At 49.8% G+C, this 18,110-nt stretch overlaps 1 protein-coding gene across 1 annotated transcript; it reads left to right on the plus strand.

The window, feature by feature from the left end:
- The first annotated feature begins 873 nt into the window (after positions 1-873).
- LOC120667033 (succinate-semialdehyde dehydrogenase, mitochondrial-like) lies at positions 874-16,382 on the plus strand. The gene is made up of 20 exons (XM_039947071.1): positions 874-1,034; positions 1,181-1,294; positions 1,638-1,737; positions 8,946-8,994; positions 9,084-9,171; positions 9,264-9,374; positions 10,247-10,309; positions 10,407-10,517; positions 10,936-11,001; positions 11,104-11,181; positions 13,004-13,081; positions 13,805-13,871; positions 13,951-14,036; positions 14,400-14,432; positions 14,543-14,575; positions 14,882-14,982; positions 15,152-15,237; positions 15,654-15,760; positions 15,838-15,915; positions 16,004-16,382. Exons 1-20 carry the CDS (start codon positions 942-944, stop codon positions 16,034-16,036), a joined length of 1,575 nt encoding a protein of 524 aa, XP_039803005.1. The 5' UTR covers positions 874-941; the 3' UTR covers positions 16,037-16,382.
- The last annotated feature ends 1,728 nt before the right edge of the window (positions 16,383-18,110 follow it).

The following is an 18,110-nucleotide window of genomic DNA, read 5'->3' on the forward strand; positions in this document are numbered from 1 at the left end:
ACGCAGGGGTCGGCTTCCGTGTGATCTCGGCTCGGTGAATCGAATAGCCAGCGCCCGGCTCCGCTTCACCGCTCCCGGCTTCTCCAATCGAGCCCTGACGCTCCAATCCTCGGCAACGGCGGCGGGAGGCTTCGCGGCGTTGCGGCGAGCGAGAAGCTGGTGGAGCGGGAGAAGAGCGGCCTCGACGCTGCCCACGCCGCGGCGGACTCCAGCAGGCCGCCCGGCCGGGTGGACCAGCGTTTCCTGCGGCCGGCTCGCCTCCGCCCCGCGCGCCGGAACCCTCGCTGCCGGCCGTCGCGTGCGCGAGGCCCCGTTGCCGGCCGCCGAGCACCCGAGGCCCCACTGCCGGCCGCCGCGCCCCCGAATTTCTGAGCGCCGCGCTGGATCTCGCAAGGCTGGCGCGGGTACATACATCCGCGCGGCGGTGGACGACGGCCCGCGGTGCCTGTCGCTGCGGTGCTCGGACCCGGCCTGCTCGGCGGCCGTCGGCGGCCGTCATCCGCGACCTCGTCGACGTGGTCCCCGCCGGCAGCGACGGCGGCGACGGGGACCGCTACGCGCGGTTCGCGCTCCGGTCGTACGTGGAGGAGAGCGGCGGGCGGATCAAGTGGTGCCCCGGCCCCGGGTGCGCCCACGCCGTCGAGTTCGTGGGCTGCGCCGGCGCCGACGTGCTCTGCCGGGCGCTGCCTAGACGAAGGAGTCGAGCCGCGCCGATCTCTCTGCTTGAAGGCGCCGAGCCGAGCGGGCGTCCTGCGCGGAAGGCGAGCCGAGCGGGCGCAGAACGCCTCCGTGCGCCCCGGGTCCGCGGAAGGCGAGCCGAGCGGGCGCAGAACGCCTCCGTGCGCCCCGGGTCCATCTAATTTTTTCCCCCGCGGCGTCCACCATCGCCCCTCGTCGTCTTCCTCTTCCGCCCCCGTGCACCCGCCGTCCCGATTTCTCGAATGGCGAAGGCGATGATGACTCTGCGACGCGCGGCGGCGCTCGGCGCCCGCCACATCCTGACCGCCTCCTCCCGCGTCGTCCCCCTCCGCCACGTACGCCTCCCACGTCACCTCACCCACCTTCCTCCTCCCCTCTCTTCATACTGCACCCACCCCTCGCCCTCCCGTTGGAGCGTCACTGCGGGGTGCCTCGCTCGCTTGCTGGTTGCGTTTTTTTTTGATATATTTTGGGTGTGCAGATGAGCGCGGACGCGGGGGCCGCGATGGAGAAGATCCGGGCGGCGGGTCTGCTCAGGACGCAGGGGCTCATCGCCGGACAGTGGGTCGACGCATACGACGGCAAGACCATCGAGGTACGCGTCACTTTCCGGATTCATTCGTCCCCTTAGGCACGTGTCCTCTTGACTTTGAAGGTGTTTTATGTCAATTTTTTCTGGGCTCAGTGACGATTGTGGATGGGTGCAGGCGGAGAGATTTTAATTCGAGTGGGATTGGGAATTGGAGTTTATGTATTTTGCACGGTGGCTATTGTAATATTGATGAGTTGAGGAGTTGGGGTTTTGGGTGAAGTTCAGTTACTTTTGATGAATTTATTATTTCTATGCCTCTAGGTTGTGAACGCAGTGTTTCTCCAACGGGTAACTTTTGTGTCGATATTAATTGTGGATAACCGAAACATTGTTTATTTTCTCGTAGGTGCAAAACCCAGCTACTGGTGATGTCCTTGCAAACGTGTCCTGTATGGGCAGCAGAGAAACATCTGATGCTATAGCTTCTGCTAACAGTACATTCTATTGTAAGTCTAATGTTTTGATGCATTCGATTTGTTTGCTTCAGTATTAGTATTAAATTGTGTTTCAGAACTGTTGCTCTCAAAGTGTTCTAAATTCTAATAGGTCGTGCTGTTTCTGAAGACAATGTCACAGACTTTGTGCTGAATTTTGTGAATAGTATTAACCTATGCTTTGTTTCAGTTCTGTTTTCCCCCCCTGTAATTCAAACAAGTCTAGTATTATAAGCAAATAAAGTACTGCAGGCCTCATGTTGCCTAAGTATCCACTCTCCACTATGTGTCTATATCATGTTATATCTCAAAAACATGCTATATCTTGCTTAGATGTTCTGTTGCTCTATAATGCCTTGACTAATGGCAGTTCCAACTTGAGTCATGTAGCCTGAGTATCCACTCTCCACTATATGTCTATGTTTTGTTATATCTCAGAAATTCGCTATATCTTGCTTAGATGCTATGTTGCCTTATAATACCTTACTAATAGCAGTTCCAAATTCATACTTAGTGTCAGTGTATATTGTGAGCCTATGTATAGTGGCCCATCTAGAGGCCCATGTATAGGATCTATATTACCCACCCTCTAGGGTTTGGAGGAATACACACAATTATTCTCTCCATCATAGTATCACTAGCCTAACCTCTCTCTCCTCTCCTCCCACCCGCCGCAGCTGCCGCCGCCGGCGAGATGGCGCTACCTCCTTCCCCTCCTCCTCTGCTCCGATTTCGAACGCCGCCGGCGCCTGGCCTCACCTGGCCCGCGCGCCCGGATCCGAGTGCCGTGGGGGTTGGCGCTCGGCCGCCGCCGCCCGGCGCTGCTTTGGACGCCGCCTGGGCCGCGCCCGGGCCCGATCCGATGATTCCCCAGCCGCCGGGGCCTCCGGAGCCGCCGCAGCCACCGTCTGGCCAGCCTGCGGCCGCGACTGACGTCACCGGGGCCCATCTTGCTCCGTGGCAGGGGTTCGGGATGTCCCCCGCGGACGCGCCTCTCTCCGCCGCCGCGTTCCAGGTGGGACACCCCGTCGCCGGAGCCCCTACGGCCAACGCAGCCCTCGCCGCGGCCCTCCTCACCGCCAAGGCCGAGGCTGCGGCGGCCCAGGAGCGGGTCCGCGCTGCTGCCCTCGCCTGGGAGCGCGAGCGGTCCGCGGTCCGCGCTGCTACCTCTTCGTCTCCTCCGGGAAGCAGCCCGTCGTCACCGACCACGGCGCCTCTTCCTCCCACCAGGCCCCGCCCCCTGGATCTGGACCCCAGGCTCCGCCTGCCGTCTCTGGAGCCCGGCTCTCCCCGGCCGACCCCATGGTCGCCCAGCTCCACCTCCAGGCCGCCGGCGTCCAGAACATCCGGGCGCTGGTCACCGTCGTCCTCGACCCGACGTCCTCCACCTACGGGCGCTGGCGCGACCAGGTCCTCCTCGCTCTCCGCCGCTACGCCCTGGACGACCACGTCCTCCTCGACACTCCGGTCGAGGCGAGAGACCTGGGGTGGCTGCGCATCGACAGCGTCGTCCTGTCCTGGATCTTTGGGACCATCTCCCTAGATCTTCAGGACATCGTCAGACGTCAGGACTCGCGGCGGCACTGCCCGCGAGGCCTGGCTGGCGCTCGAGGCGCAGTTCCTCGGCAACGCCGAGGCCCGCGCTCTCCGGCTCGACGCCTCGTTCCGCGCTTTCGAGCAGGGCGACCTCTCGTTCGGGGAGTACTGCAGGAGGATGAAGGGCATGGCCGACGCCCTTCACGACCTCGGGTGCCCGGTAGCCGACCGGATCTCGGTCCTCAACGTCCTCCGGGGTCTCAACTCCAACTACGACCACCTGAGGACTTGGATCACCCGTCAGCAGCCCTTCCCCACGTTCCTGCAGGTCCGCGACGACCTCTACCTCGAGGAGATCACCCGGGGTCCCGCGACTTCCCCAACCTCCTCGTCGGCGCTCGTGGCCGCTCCACCTGCTTCCTCCGCCCCGCCTGCCACCTCCCTCCTCGGGGCTCCTACCGGCAAGACAGGCGGTGGGGGGGGGGGGGGGCGTGGGCGTGGGCGGCGGGGAGGCCGCGGTGGTGGTGGTGCTGGCACCGGTGGTGGTGCTGCTGGGGGCCGTCGGGGCGCGCCTACTCCGCTCCCTGCTCCTGCCCCTGCCCCCGGAGGCGTGCCCTGGTCATCCTTCACCAACCCATGGTCAGGGCGCATCTCCATGTGGCTGTTCCAGGGTCAGGGGGATCCCGTCCCCAGCCGGAGGCCATGTACGTCGGTGCTGCTCCACTCCTCGCGCCGTCCTGGCCGCCGCCCGCTCAGCCCAGCCAGCCTCCGACCTGGCCTGGGGGTGGGACCAGGCCGCGCTGGCGCAGTCCTTCAGCACCATGGGGCTGACGCCGCCGGTCAGCACCGAGTGGATCGCCGACTCGGGTGCCTCCTTCCACACCACCCCTGATGCGGGTATCCTTTCCTCTGTTCGACCCCCACACCCCTCTTGTCCTTCTTCTATCGTGGTCGGTAATGGGTCTTGCCTTTCTGTTACCGCCGTGGGTTCTGCTCCTGGTTTTTTCCGTCTTCCCGATATTCTCGTTGCTCCACAGATGATTCATAACCTTCTTTCCATTCGTCAGTTCACTTCTGACAATTCTTGTTCGATTGAATTTGACTCTTCTGGTTTGACTGTGAAGGATTTGGCTACCCGGCGTCCACTGCTCCGATGTGACAGCACCGGGCCGCTCTACACCCTTCGTCTCCCACCTTCCGCTGCACCTTCCTCGACTTCTTCTTCTTCTTCGTCATCCGCCGCTTTCGCCGCGACGCCGTCTTCCACTACCTGGCACCGCCGCCTTGGTCACCCCGGGCGCGATATTTTGGCTCGGCTTAGTCGTAGTACTGATGTCTCATGTACTAGGGTTTCTGCTTAGCACCTCTGTCATGCGTGCCAGGTAGGTCGTCATGTTAGACTTTTTTTTTCTTCTTCGCATGCGACGCATGCTTTTGAGCTGATTCACTGTGATCTGTGGACATCACCTGTACTTAGCATCTCTGGATATAAGTACTATTTGGTGGTTGTTGATTATTTTCCCATTACTCTTGGACTTTTCCTTTGCCTGCCAAGTCTGAGACGTTTCCCACCCTCCTCCGCTTCTTTGCCTGGGCGTCCACTCAGTTCGGTCTCACCATTAAGGCCGTCCAGTGTGACAACGGGCGGGAGTTCGATAACTCCACCTCCCGTTCTTTCTTTTTTTCTCGGGGTGTTCAGCTGTGCATGTCTTGTCCGCTCTGTTACGCGGATACTCCTAGGAGGTGGCGTATCCGTATCCGATATGTATCGGATACGGATACGCTCCGGATACGCCTCGGATACGTTTCTAACCGTATTCTGAAAAAACGGATACGTATTTGCTTGGATACGCGTATCCGATACTTTTGGGCCAGATGGGATACAGCCCAAAGCAGTAATCAGCTCACCCAAATGCTGTTTTGGTAGTAAGAGATGATACAAAATGATGAACTTGCTTCAATAGAACTGTAGAACTAGATGAGCAACAACTGAAGAACCCATTGTGGAATCAGTTGTGCTTTTAGAGAATGCTAGTTATAGAGGTAATGTTATATGGACATGCAAGTATTGCACATTTGAGTATATGAGAAGTTACTCAAGAGTAAAATCTCACTTGCTGAATATCTATGTGATATTTATATATAATTATTAATTATCCTAGCCGTATCCCCGTATCAGTATTTTTTGGGAAAGTGCGTATCCGCGTATCCGATACGTATCGTATCCGATACACGTACCAGTATCCGTGTAACATAGCTTGTCCGTATACCTCTTCCCAGAACGGCAAGGCTGAGCGGATGATTCGCACGACGAACGATGTCATGCGGACCCTTCTGATCCAGGCCTCTCTGCCTCCCCGCTTCTGGGCCGAGAGTCTCCTCACCGCCACCTACCTCCACAACCGCCTCCCGTCCACTGCTAGCCCCGCTCCCACTCCCCACCACGCCCTGTTCGGTGCCCCTCCTCACTACGACCACCTCCGTGTCTTCTGGTGTGCGTGTTATCCTAACACCGCCGCCACTGCTCCTCACAAGCTGGCGCCCCGCTTGACACAGTGTGTTTCTCGGTTACTCCCTTGACCACAAGGGGTATCGCTGCTTCGACCTCACTTCTCGCAGGGTCCTCATCTCCTGACACGTTGTCTTTGACGAGTCAGATTTCCCCTTCTCCACCTCCTCCACACGTTCTCCTGACCCCGAGCTGGAGTCCCTGTTTTCGTCTGACCCGGTGGTTCAGCCATCGCTGACTGTCTACCCTGCAGGTTCTCCTGGGACACCGGCGCCGCCTCCGGTGATCCCTGTCGCGCCTCGCGCGGCCCCGGTGCCCTCCGCCGCGCCACGCGCGGCCCCGGCGCCTGCTACCGTTCCACGCGCAGCCCCGGAGTCCCCCGCCGCGCCACGCGCGGCCCCGGCACGCTACGCCCAGCCGGTGCAGGTGTACCGGCGCCGTTCGGTGCCCACACCGGCGCCGGACCCGACTCCGGCACCGGCGCCTCCGACGCCCAGTACACCGGAGCCGTCGCCGTAGCCGCCTCCGCCGACTCGCTCTCGAGTCGAGCCGGCTGTGTACCACCCGCTGGTCATCCATCGGGATCCTCGTCATATCCATCCCATGGTGACTCGGCGGATGGCTTCTCAGCCCGCGACTCTCTCGGCCACCGAGGGCGGGCCGCGGATCTCTCCGGTACCCTCCTCTGTCCGCGACGCCCTGGTGGATCCTCACTGGCGTCGCGCGATGGAAGAGGAGTACACGGCTCTCCTTGCCAACCAGACGTGGGACCTCGTGCCGCGTCCCCCTGGTTGCAACGTGGTGACCGGGAAGTGGATCTGGACGCATAAGCGTCGGGCTGATGGCACCCTGGATCGCTACAAGGCTCGCTGGGTTCTCCGGGGTTTTACCCAGCGGCCTGGTGTTGATTATGATGAGACCTTCAGTCCGGTGGTGAAGCCGGCTACGGTGCGCACGGTCTTCTCGCTCGCACTCTCTCGCTGGATGTGAAGAATGTCTTTCTCCATGGCACTCTGTCAGAGACGGTATACTGCAGTCAGCCAGCGGGATTTGTGGACTCGAGTCGTCCGGATATGGTCTGCCGGTTCAACAAGTCTCTCTATGGTCTGAAGCAGGCTCCTCGGGCTTGGTACTCTCGGTTCGCCACGTTCTTGCTGACTTTGGGCCTCACCGAGGCCAAGGCCGACACCTCTCTGTTCATCTATCGCTGTGGGGATGAGACTGCCTACCTGCTGCTCTACGTTGATGATATTGTGCTCACTGCCTCCAGTCAGTAGTTGCTCGAGCGCATCATCTCTTCTCTGCAGCAGGAGTTTGCTATGAAGGATCTTGGTCAGCTCCACCACTTCCTGGGCGTTACTGTTGAGACTCACCCGTCTGGCCTGTTCCTTCACCAGCGACAGTATGCTCTCGACATTCTGGAGCGGGCTGGGATGACTGACTGCAAGCCTTGCTCCACTCCTGTCGACACTCAGGCGAAGCTGTCTGCTGATCTGGGTACTCCCGTGGCTGATCCTACTGACTACCGGAGCCTTGCCGGTGCACTGCAGTACCTCACCTTCACCCAGCCGGATCTCACATATGCCGTTCAGCAGGTCTATCTTCATATGCATGATCCCCGGGAGGCTCACCTTGCGGCGCTAAAGCGCCTCCTCCGCTACGTCCGTGAAACGGTTAGCTTCGGCTTGGATCTTCACCGCTCTCCCACCTCGGAGCTGGTCGTCTACACCGACGCCGACTGGGTTGGCTGCACGGACACTCGCCGCTCCACCTCCGGCTACGCCGTCTTCCTGGGCGGCAACCTTGTCTCCTGGTCGTCCAAACGGCAGCCGGTTGTCTCCCGCTCCAGTGCTGAAGCGGAGTACCGGGCTGTCGCTAACGGCGTGGCGGAGGCGTCCTGGCTTCGACAGCTCTTGGCGGAGCTCTACAGCCCGCTCGCCAAGAGCACGCTCGTCTACTGCGACAACGTCAGCGCCGTGTATCTCTCCACTAACCCCGTCCAACATCACCGGACGAAGCATGTGGAGATCGACTTGCACTTCGTGCGCGACAGGGTCGCCGTCGGCGATGTTCGAGTTCTCCATGTACCGACCACCTCCCAGTTTGCCGACATCTTCACCAAGGGCCTTCCCTCCTCGACCTTTATGGAGTTTCGCTCCAGCCTCAACGTAGCCGGTGGCTAGTTGTGGCTGCCGGGGGGGGGGTATTTGCCCTGTTCTTTCTTGTTCTCCAGTCTTGAACACCGCTGTGCCGGAAGTTCAGACTGTGAGGGGGTGTTGTTGGCTTTCTTGTTCTCCAGTCTTGAACACCGCTGCGCCGGTAGTTCAGACTGCGGGGGGGGGGGGGGGGGGGGTGTCAGTGTATATTGTGAGCCCATGTATAGTGGCCCATCTAGAGGCCCATCTATAGGATCTATATTACCCACCCTCTAGGGTTTGGAGGAATACACACAATTATTCTCTCCATCACTTAGAACGAGCATATAAGCATACTGTACCGGTGAATATCTATTGTAAAGCCTTCTTTTGATAGAAACTCTTCTTTTATTTTGGAAAAACCACTAAAAACTGGAAGGTATGGATAGAGTGCCCTGTACTATTTCCTGATCTTAAGATGTAACTTAAACAAGTATTCCCTCCATTCCAAAATATAAGAGTTCAATTTTGTCCTAAGTCAAACTTTTCTATCTTTGAAAGTTTATAGAAAAAGTGTTTTAACATCTACTAGACCAAATAAATGTACTATCAAGACCCATTTCATAGTGTATTTATTGAAATTAAATCGGTGTGTAGATGTTTATGTATTTTTCCATAAACTTGGTCAAAGTTAGAGAAGTTTCACTTAGGACAGAACTAAAATGTTTTACATTCTAGAACGGAGCGACAAAGTAAGGATAAAGGAAGAAGAATTTTCTCTCTATTTGTTTTTTCCTTATCTGGATCAGTTTTAATTGTATTTTTTATGAACCTGTTAGGACTTAGGACGCTAAACCACACTTTCCAATAGAAGAATAGTCTGCGTAGATTCGATTATTTGCAATTACCTTTTATAGAAAGCAAGAGTAATTCATACTTCCATATGTATATATAAGTATGTTGGCCTCTTTACTGTAGGTCCTTATTTGTAGCTGTCCTGTTTGTATGTTCTAATCCTTCTAATTCTTTCCTTCTTGTAGCTTGGAGTAAACTCACTGCGAACGAGAGGAGCAAAGCTCTGAGAAAATGGTAGTTATGTAAAGTAGATTTTTTATGATTTGTAGCATGCACTTTTGAATTTGTTTGGATATTCATTCTGACTATATATATTCATAAAGGTATGATCTGATTATTGCACACAAGGAAGAGCTTGCACTTCTCATGACATTGGAGCAGGGGAAACCTTTGAAAGAAGCCCTTGGTGAGGTACTTCATTTAAATCATCCACTGATGTTTGTTTGTGCTAGTAATTTAAAAGGTTCTTTTGGAGGCTGATTAGTTGCTACTCCCCTGGTCAGGTAAATTATGGTGCAAGTTTCCTAGAATATTTTGCTGAGGAAGCAAAGCGTATATACGGTGATATCATCCCCCCTACTCTGTCAGATCGCAGACTGTTGGTTCTGAAGCAGGCAATATGCTGATACCTTTTCCTTTGTTACTTTTTTGATGATAGCTTACACTTCCTTGTCCGTTCACTTTATTAGCTTGTTGTATATTTTGTTTACGTTAGTTCATTATTGCTTTGCCTTGAGCCCTTGTTTATCATTCAGTTTAATGTGTGTGTTTTACCATCATTGCTTAGCCGATGCATTGGTTTCTAAAGTGACACTGTCATGGTCAGCAGAAGGAAATTAATCAAGTTAGTACTGACAAAATATTAATATTGATTGCTTTCTGATCGTTGAATTCCCACCTAGGCGAATAATCAGTCCGCAGTTGGTGATGTCATGTTCTAGACGATGGCATCCTTTTATGAACCTCTGTTCGTTGCATCCAGCCAACAGTGTTTTTCTCTCACACCAAATCAGCACCAGCCAGCAGTACTTTTCTCTCACAACAAATCAGCACCAGTCACCAGCCACAGCACAGCGAACAGAGACTTTCTCTTTGCAAGGGGACTCAAAATGTTCTTTTGGCTAACTGCTTAAAATGGGGTTTCACTTACAACTTTCTGGGAACTACAGATATTGCTGATTAATTCATGGCTTTAAGATTTTTACTTCTTACTTTAGCAAGTCCATATGTGGAAGGAGTTAATTTAATACAAATACAATTGCCACTTCCCAGTTCTTTGAGGTTTGAGCAAAGTAATATAGTTTGGTTATCATATTGACATAGTGTAATGAACTCTGACTGCAATGTAGTTGTTCATTTCTTGACTGGGTGTGTTGTTTCTGAACAAATGTTGTTGTTCTTTATCTTTCTTTTGAGTATTTATTACCATGTGGAGATTTACACATCATGTATCTCAATATTCCTCTCTTTTTCCTTTGCACTGCAGCCTGTTGGGGTGGTTGGAGCTATTACACCATGGAATTTTCCATTAGCAATGATAACCAGAAAGGTCTGTAGCCATGCAGTATATTTATTCCTTGGTAAAATGTTAAAAATGTAATGATGGCTAAGGCAGTACACTTTTTGCATACATGGTTTTTGGGCAGGTTGGACCAGCTTTGGCCTGTGGCTGCACTGTTGTTGTCAAGCCATCAGAATTCACACCTCTGACAGCATTGGCTGCAGCAGACCTTGCTCTTCAAGCTGGAATACCAGCGGTAATCATATCAAGATCTCAATCATTCCAATCTTATTTGAGTTTTTATTTCTTGTGGTTGCATATTAATTAATGCATTAATCAAAGTAAGGGTTCCTAAGTATGGAGTAGAAACCAAAAACATCAGTGGCTTTTCATGTAAAGTTATCCATCACCTACCAAATCCAAATGCACTAATTTGTTTTGAACAGAAAATCATCACACTAAATCAAATCACCAAACCTGATGCAAGCAATTCATAGCTCCAATCCTACAGAAGTAGGGGATGGAGAATCATATTTTACAACGCATTGAAACAAATCTCTTCTTTTACTTGCAACTGGAAAATCTTCTCCGCTATTGATTATCTAAATGATTTTGTTCAGTTGGTGTTTCTTTGTCATCAATTTAACCTCTCGTGAACTTATTCTTTCATTCAGGGTGCACTAAATGTTGTGATGGGTAATGCTCCTGAGATAGGTGATGCACTACTGCAGAGTACACAGGTTTTATTTCCTCCCATCTTGTCTTACATCTACATTTTTTTTGTCTTTAATAGATTAGGTAGGAATAATTGTGGTTGACACTATAATATACCTTTTTATTAGGTCAGAACGATTACATTCACTGGATCAACAGCTGTTGGCAAAAAATTGATGGCAGGATCTGCAAATACCGTGAAAAAGGTGTAGTGATAATTGTAATGAAAGTTTCTTGTGCAATGTTTATAGCTATCTTCCCGTACATCATATATGTTAGCCACTTGTTGTTTTGATACTAATTTTTTTATGATGAAATAATACTGTGATTATGCTATATACCCTTGAATTCTTATTGAATAGTGTTAGCGCGCCCCACATAGCCAACCCGACCATAAAACCCAGGTGTTATAGTGGGAGGGGTGGGGGCTTTTAAGTTTTAACCATAGTCCATCATTCCCCCTACGGCGTGCGAGCCCGGCGTAGCCCGCAGTAGGTTCTAGTGCCCGGCGTAGCCCGCAGCAGGTCTCAGCACACGAGAGGCGCAGGGGAAATCGCGCAGCGGAAATGCGTGGCCGGGTGGGTTCGAACCCGGGACCTCGGCTCTGGTACCATGTTAGCGCGCCCTACCTAGCCAACCCGACCATAAAACCCAGGTGTTATAGTGGGAGGGGTGGTGGCTTTTATCCCGCAGCAGGTTCTAGTGCCCGGCGTAGCCCGCAGCGTGTCTCAGCACACGAGAGGCGCAGGGGAAATTGCGCAGCGGAAATGCGTGGCCGGGTGGGTTTGAACCCGAGACCTCTGCTCTGATACTATGTTAGCGCGCCCCACCTAGCCAACCCGACCATAAAACCCAGGTGTTATAGTGGGAGGGGTGGGGGCTTTTATCCATAGTCCATCAAATAGCACCCTACTGCATGCTATATACCCTTGTTGTGCGTACTCTTTCATAGACATCTATTCCCTACGTCTCAAATTATAGGTTGTTTTGGCTTTTCTAAGTAAGTAGCTTATACCATGCACCTGAATGTACCCTATGTCTAGATACGTAGTTTTGGAATGCAGTACAAAGCATCCAATATTGAAAAAGGGGTTAAATGCAGTTCATAAATCAGCCAAGAAACACCAGCTTTCTGGAACCTGGTGGTGGTTCTGGCCAGTTCTGGTTATCAAATCATTTGTTCAGGTAGCATACTAGATTCAGAACTACAACTATTTCACCTAAAAACCAACAAAACTACAACTTTCGACATTTATCACAGAACTACAAATATTTTGACATTTGGTACCACAAAACACAACTCGTTTGATACTTGGTACTATGAAATAGTTGTAGTTTTGTGTTCTTCGGTGCCCAGTGTCATAGTCTGTAAACTGTAGTTTTATGGTTATTGAGTCAAATTGTTGTAGTTCTGAAATTCACTACTCTTTTAGATCTGATGTACACAGACTTCTAGTTTTGTAAGAAACCTAATTGCTTTTTGACAGCTAGGTATTATTACACATCAATAATGCATTACTCTAATGTCTTCTCTTCTACTTTTTGGTAGACTATTGTTTATAACATGTTATAGCCTGTTTTGATAGGGAGGATTGTGTTAGGAAACTATAAGATTTTTCTTTTAAACTCGAACTGATATCTAAAAGTTTTGCATATCCTTGTAAGTGTTAGCGAGGCTATTAGTGGGCTGGCCTTTGGGCCGTGGCGCCCAGCCTAGGCGGCTAGAGCTGCCCATTGGGTTTATGGTAATTGATCTAGATTAGGCAAGGATCTCCGTTGATTAGGTGTATTCTATAAACCCTAGATGATCCTTGCCTATATAATGTACTCCTTGTACTCTCATTAATCAATCACCAATTTCCCGAGTCATATTTGCTTTCAGTAAGGCATTCTTGTATCTAAGCAACATCTTTTCACTCGGAGGTTAAGTGTTACTTTTTTTTTTGAACATTACCTGAAATTTTGTATGCTGTCATTTTATTCTGAGATCTTCTAATGTTGATGCTCACAGCAATAATTATTTTCCAGGTCTCTTTGGAACTTGGTGGGAACGCACCTTGCATTGTTTTTGATGATGCAGACATCGATGTTGCTGTTAAAGGAAGTGTAAGTAAATTTGAACCTCACTTTACAGCTATCTTATGTGTGGTACTAGCATACAATCCAGTATCTCTAGTTCGCATGATGGGTGAACTTGACATTAGCTGTGATTAATTTGTAAATAATCTGTAAGATCTTAAAATTTACCATATACTTTCGAGCCTACCATTTTGTTCCTTTGTGGTACTGATGTGCGAGATAGAAAAAAATGACGCCATCTTCTCTAAATTGTCCACTTTTGGTAAACACAATGCATTATGAATACTATTTAGTTTTGGACTTATGTTCTAGTGAGATAAAAAAGGCATATCCTTAATCTTGTGTCGGAAGCCCCACTGTAGATTATTGCAAAAATACAGTGACTGCCTGGTCCGTCTCTTTAAGGGTCAGTATCTACATCATGCAGCTTTCTGCCTCGCTTAGTGTGTACGGTGGGACTTCTTTGTTTTTTATCGACTTCTACAAGCTCCAGGCAGAAATATTTCACATGTTCTGTGTAGTATTTATGTTTAGAGTACACAAAAATTTCCATCATTAATTGTTAACCACATGAAGGAGTGTTTGACACTGATCTAACTGCTGATGTTCAAGTATTTAAGGGTCTATCAACAGAACCTATCAATCTATACCTCATTAGAGACAATACTTTGTTTTATTTTGTTGTTGAAGACTTCCATTGCCCTTTGCATTATGATGTTATTAATATTCACCAACTCCATATGTGTGCAGCTTGCTGCCAAGTTCCGTAACAGTGGACAGACATGTGTTTGTGCAAACAGGATATTGGTGCAAGAAGGTATATTGATCATTTATGTGATTTGGATGTTACTGGGGCCTCGTTTCTTCCATCACAAAGTTGTATGTTGCATCTATAGGTATATACGAAAAATTTGCAAGCGCATTCATCAAGGCTGTTCAGAGTTTGCATGTTGGTAATGGGCTAGAAGAGAGTACATCACAGGTACAGAGTTCTTATAATTATCATTTTCATCATGATAAATGATCGAGTTGCATTTCAAGTTTGTTTTTCTTGTGTTTGTTGCTTAAACACTGTTTTGCATTCAAAGTTTATGAGCTGTTTAAACCTAATATTACAATCCTTAGATTCCTTACCAAACTTTCTTTCACATTCTTGTGTTGCCATGCGCTGATTTTTCTGATGTGCTCTGTTCTCTATTTTTTTTTCTCGAACACGCAGGAGAGCTGTGTATCTTTGCATTAAGAAGAATCTGTTCTCTATTTTGTTTACCTAATATGATACTTTTTTAGCATTTATAATTTTATATACCCTTGACTTAGGAGTTCCAGTTCCTTTCATATGCAGGGTCCTCTGATTAATGAAGCTGCTGTCCAAAAGGTGCATATTTTACCCACTAATAAACCCCATGCTACTTAGTATCCCCCCTCCTCCCTGAAGTGAGCAATTCCTCATATCTTTTATTTGTTGGCCTATTTTTTTCTCTCTAGGTGGAGAAGTTCATAAATGATGCGACTTCAAAGGTATTCTTAATCACCATAAGTATGCATTTCCCTCCAAATCCAGAAGGAATGTATTGAAAAGAAAAATAAGGAACTGGACAGGTTTCTGCCCCCAGGCCCTGTTGGTTTGTCCGGACTCAGGAAGTCAGGATACCCAGTTTCTGGGACTTGATAGTTGGCTGAAATCGGAGCAGTCTGAATTGGTTATAACCAGGCCTAACATCTTGTGCTTTTGCTTCGTCATTGAGAACTGGGAACTTGTTTGTTTGGTGTTGATCACTTGATCTGCTCACAGCATGTGAAGTACCCTCTCCAATCATTTTGTAGGGAGCAAACATCATGCTAGGTGGTAAAAGGCACAGCCTGGGGATGACATTTTATGAGCCAACTGTAGTAGGGAATGTCAGCAATGATATGCTTCTTTTCAGGTAAAGTTTACAGTTGGACCTTCCATCCTCAGCAATTACAATTTACAATAGTACCTTGTTTTAGTGCACAGATTCTACTTTCATGCGAGAATAAATGCTATATACATTGGGTAGGAGTCTGACACTTTAGAGCTCTTAATCCTTTTCCCTTCGTTCTATTTTGCTTCAGGGAAGAAGTTTTTGGCCCAGTTGCACCTCTTATACCATTCAAAACTGAGGAAGAAGCAATCCATTTGGCCAATGATACAAACGCAGGTTCATTAACAGTCTCTAGTGCACCAATAATAATCAATTGCTCTTGAGTAACTTGCCACGCTTTTGAACAAAAATACATGTCAGCATAATTGGCAGGGTGTACCTTAGCAAGGAAATTTTAATAGAGCTAAGTAGGATGAACATAGCAACTTCTATTTGTTTCTTGATCCTAGAGGCTGCAATATACTATATAGCGTTTTTCTTTTCTTGATGTTAAGGCCCAGAAATAGTAGGCTGTACTTCAATGACATTTAGGTCCATTTTATATTGCAACCTCTTTGAATGTCCTAAACTGAAATATGCTGAGAACTGTGCTCATACTGCTAGATGGAAGATGTGGACCATTGTTTGCAAAGTTTACATTTTTCTGGTCATGTCTGATCTTTAGCATTTCTATATTTTTGCTGAATGTGCAGGCTTAGCTGCATACATATTTACCAAGAGCATACCTCGTTCGTGGCGTGTCTCTGAATCTCTCGAATACGGCTTAGTTGGGGTAAACGAGGGAATTATTTCAACAGAGGTAAGAAGCAGCCAATAAGACAGTACACGATAGCCTAATTTGTGGCTAGTGCATCAATAATAATCTTCCTTATTCAGGTGGCACCATTTGGTGGAGTAAAGCAGTCTGGTCTTGGGAGAGAAGGATCAAAATACGGGGTTGACGAATTCCTGGAGGTTGGTTACAGTCACAGATCGTATCTGTTGTTACTTCTGCAGTGTTGCTGCTACTCTGACATATGTCTGTCCCCAAATGCAACTGCAGCTCAAGTATATCTGCATGGGCAACATGAGTTGAGCCCTGAAATCGGCCTGGTTAGAAACGCCTGACAGAAGATGAAACGAGGAACCAAAGGAGGCAGGTGTGCTGACACCTGATACGCCTGGGAAGTTTAGCTGCAAGTGCAAGCTACAGTAGATGGTATGCATGGGAGGGAACCCGTCCCTGGCTGTCGGGAGCAGTTTAGAATAAAGCGAATGAGCCGCGGGGCATGAATAAAAAAAAAGGTCCGAATGAGTTGTAAATGACGTGAACAATAAAGCATCTCCGAGCTTTTGTATACACAATCATGGCGCTACTCGCCGATGGCGTCTTTGGAGACGTTCATGCTAGTACGAAATAAAAGCTTCTTGGTTGGATAACATCTCGCCAGATGCTGCGTTGCGGTCTGTCGGTGGCATGTACGCCACGCCTGATTCCTGACGAAAGGCGGATCCTGCAGGAGTTTGGTCGTCAGGTGGCGGCGCCGGTCTCTGAATCAGATTGTCACATCGAACGTTACCACATGACGCTGCTAAACGGTGGTAAGTCTGGGAGGAATGAATGTGTTGGAGGTAAGTTGGTTTGTTCTTGCTGCTTGGCATTGCTCCTGCCGCGTCACAAACCATCGGTAATCTTCTGTTGATGCCCTATTTTAGAGTAAGGTTTTCCGGATGGGCATATCTCATTTTTTTGCCTTCCAAATTTCATTTTCAGGGCGTCCTCGCTTGCCGTGTTCCCTCTCTTCACCATGTGAATGTGAGTAAGTAATACTTACTGTTTAACCCCTATTAGAATCTCTCTTCGCTACAACCTGCAACTGCTCGCAAACTGAAAGCGAACAGGAGATACTGATACTGTACCGCAGATCTCATGCGCGCAGTCTTTCCCGCTTCCCTAGAAGACGAGACCCAGTCCGTCCAGCCCCTGGGCAGGCAGTATTTATCTGGGCCACCACCCCACAGCCAGCTACTCTACACTGGCAAACCGTATGCAATACTCTACGCTGCAGGAAGGAATAAACGAAGCTTCCTCTGATCCTCAACGGCGGGCTCCAGTCCAGTCCAAAGCAGGCTGCCTGCTGTCCCACCGGCAGTGCGAAACCCAATAAGGAGTACCTTTGATGCGCCCCAAGATGATCCGCCTCGGGAGCCGTGCTCTTGCTGCATCACCGATCTGGAATAATTTTTAGGGCGCCCGCATCGGTCCTCGCCAGCTGCTAGCGTCGCCGACTGCATTTACTCTCCGGGCCCGCGCGCTCTCCCGTCGCTCAAATCGATCGGCGACGAACTCCTCGCTAGCATGCACTGTGCGTGTACTGTTTATCGATTAAAAAATGAAATCGCTGGCCCAAATCGCTCGCCGTTGCGGACACCCTTACTCCCGTTCCTGCTCCTGCTTGCATGGTCCAGGAAGAAGCTTCCTCGAAATCCCTGCATGTATCCGCCTGTCTGCTAGCTGCCGCGGCATACGCTCCCTTCTCAGTTCTCATGCCACCGATAAAGACGTACGGCTTCACAGACCGGTGGTGCACCACTCTACTCTTTTCGTCCTTTGCCTTTCTACTGTACCAACAAAGACCGTATATAGGAGGAGGAAAGAGGCGAAACAAAATGCCAGTCAATTCGGGGGTGAGCTAGTAGGTCTCGAGGACCATAGTCCATAGGGGGAAAAGACGCAAAGGAGTGAGAGAGGCCGAGGTTCTCTGCTAGGGACAGTGTTGCATGGGACAGGGAGAGGAGTGAAAGAAAGAGTGAAAGAAAGAGTGAAAAGAAGCATGAATCTTATGCTATTATTCGCCCTTTGTAGGTTATTTCTTGTAGGAAGTAAGTACTCCCTTTTCTCTAAAAGGAATTACCTAACCCTTTTATAATCTAGGTTTGGTGGATATTGGTGTGTGCTGACATCACCGTAACATTTGTGTTGACATCATATAACGTAACTAATGCAGCATGCCGTTCCTCTATGTACCCGATTTGACATCTAAGCAGAGAAGTGAGCGAGGCAGTTATCTTGGTGCTTGGTCATGCATGCACATTATTCCACTAACGCAATTGTATGCATGATTACTTGGAGAAGAAAATGTAGGGGCGGCGAGGCCATATAGTATCCA

Source organism: Panicum virgatum, chromosome 1K (assembly GCF_016808335.1).
Source record: "Panicum virgatum strain AP13 chromosome 1K, P.virgatum_v5, whole genome shotgun sequence".
Classification (NCBI taxonomy): domain Eukaryota; kingdom Viridiplantae; phylum Streptophyta; class Magnoliopsida; order Poales; family Poaceae; genus Panicum; species Panicum virgatum.

Excerpts from the sequence above, each read along its gene's own strand:
- LOC120667033 (XM_039947071.1), top strand. The coding sequence starts at position 942 with ATGGCGAAGGCGATGATGACTCTGCGACGCGCGGCGGCGCTCGGCGCC. Across the intron at positions 1,035-1,180 it reads GCGTCGTCCCCCTCCGCCAC|ATGAGCGCGGACGCGGGGGC; the intron begins GTACGCCTCCCA and ends TTGGGTGTGCAG. Across the intron at positions 14,576-14,881 it reads TAAATGATGCGACTTCAAAG|GGAGCAAACATCATGCTAGG; the intron begins GTATTCTTAATC and ends ATCATTTTGTAG.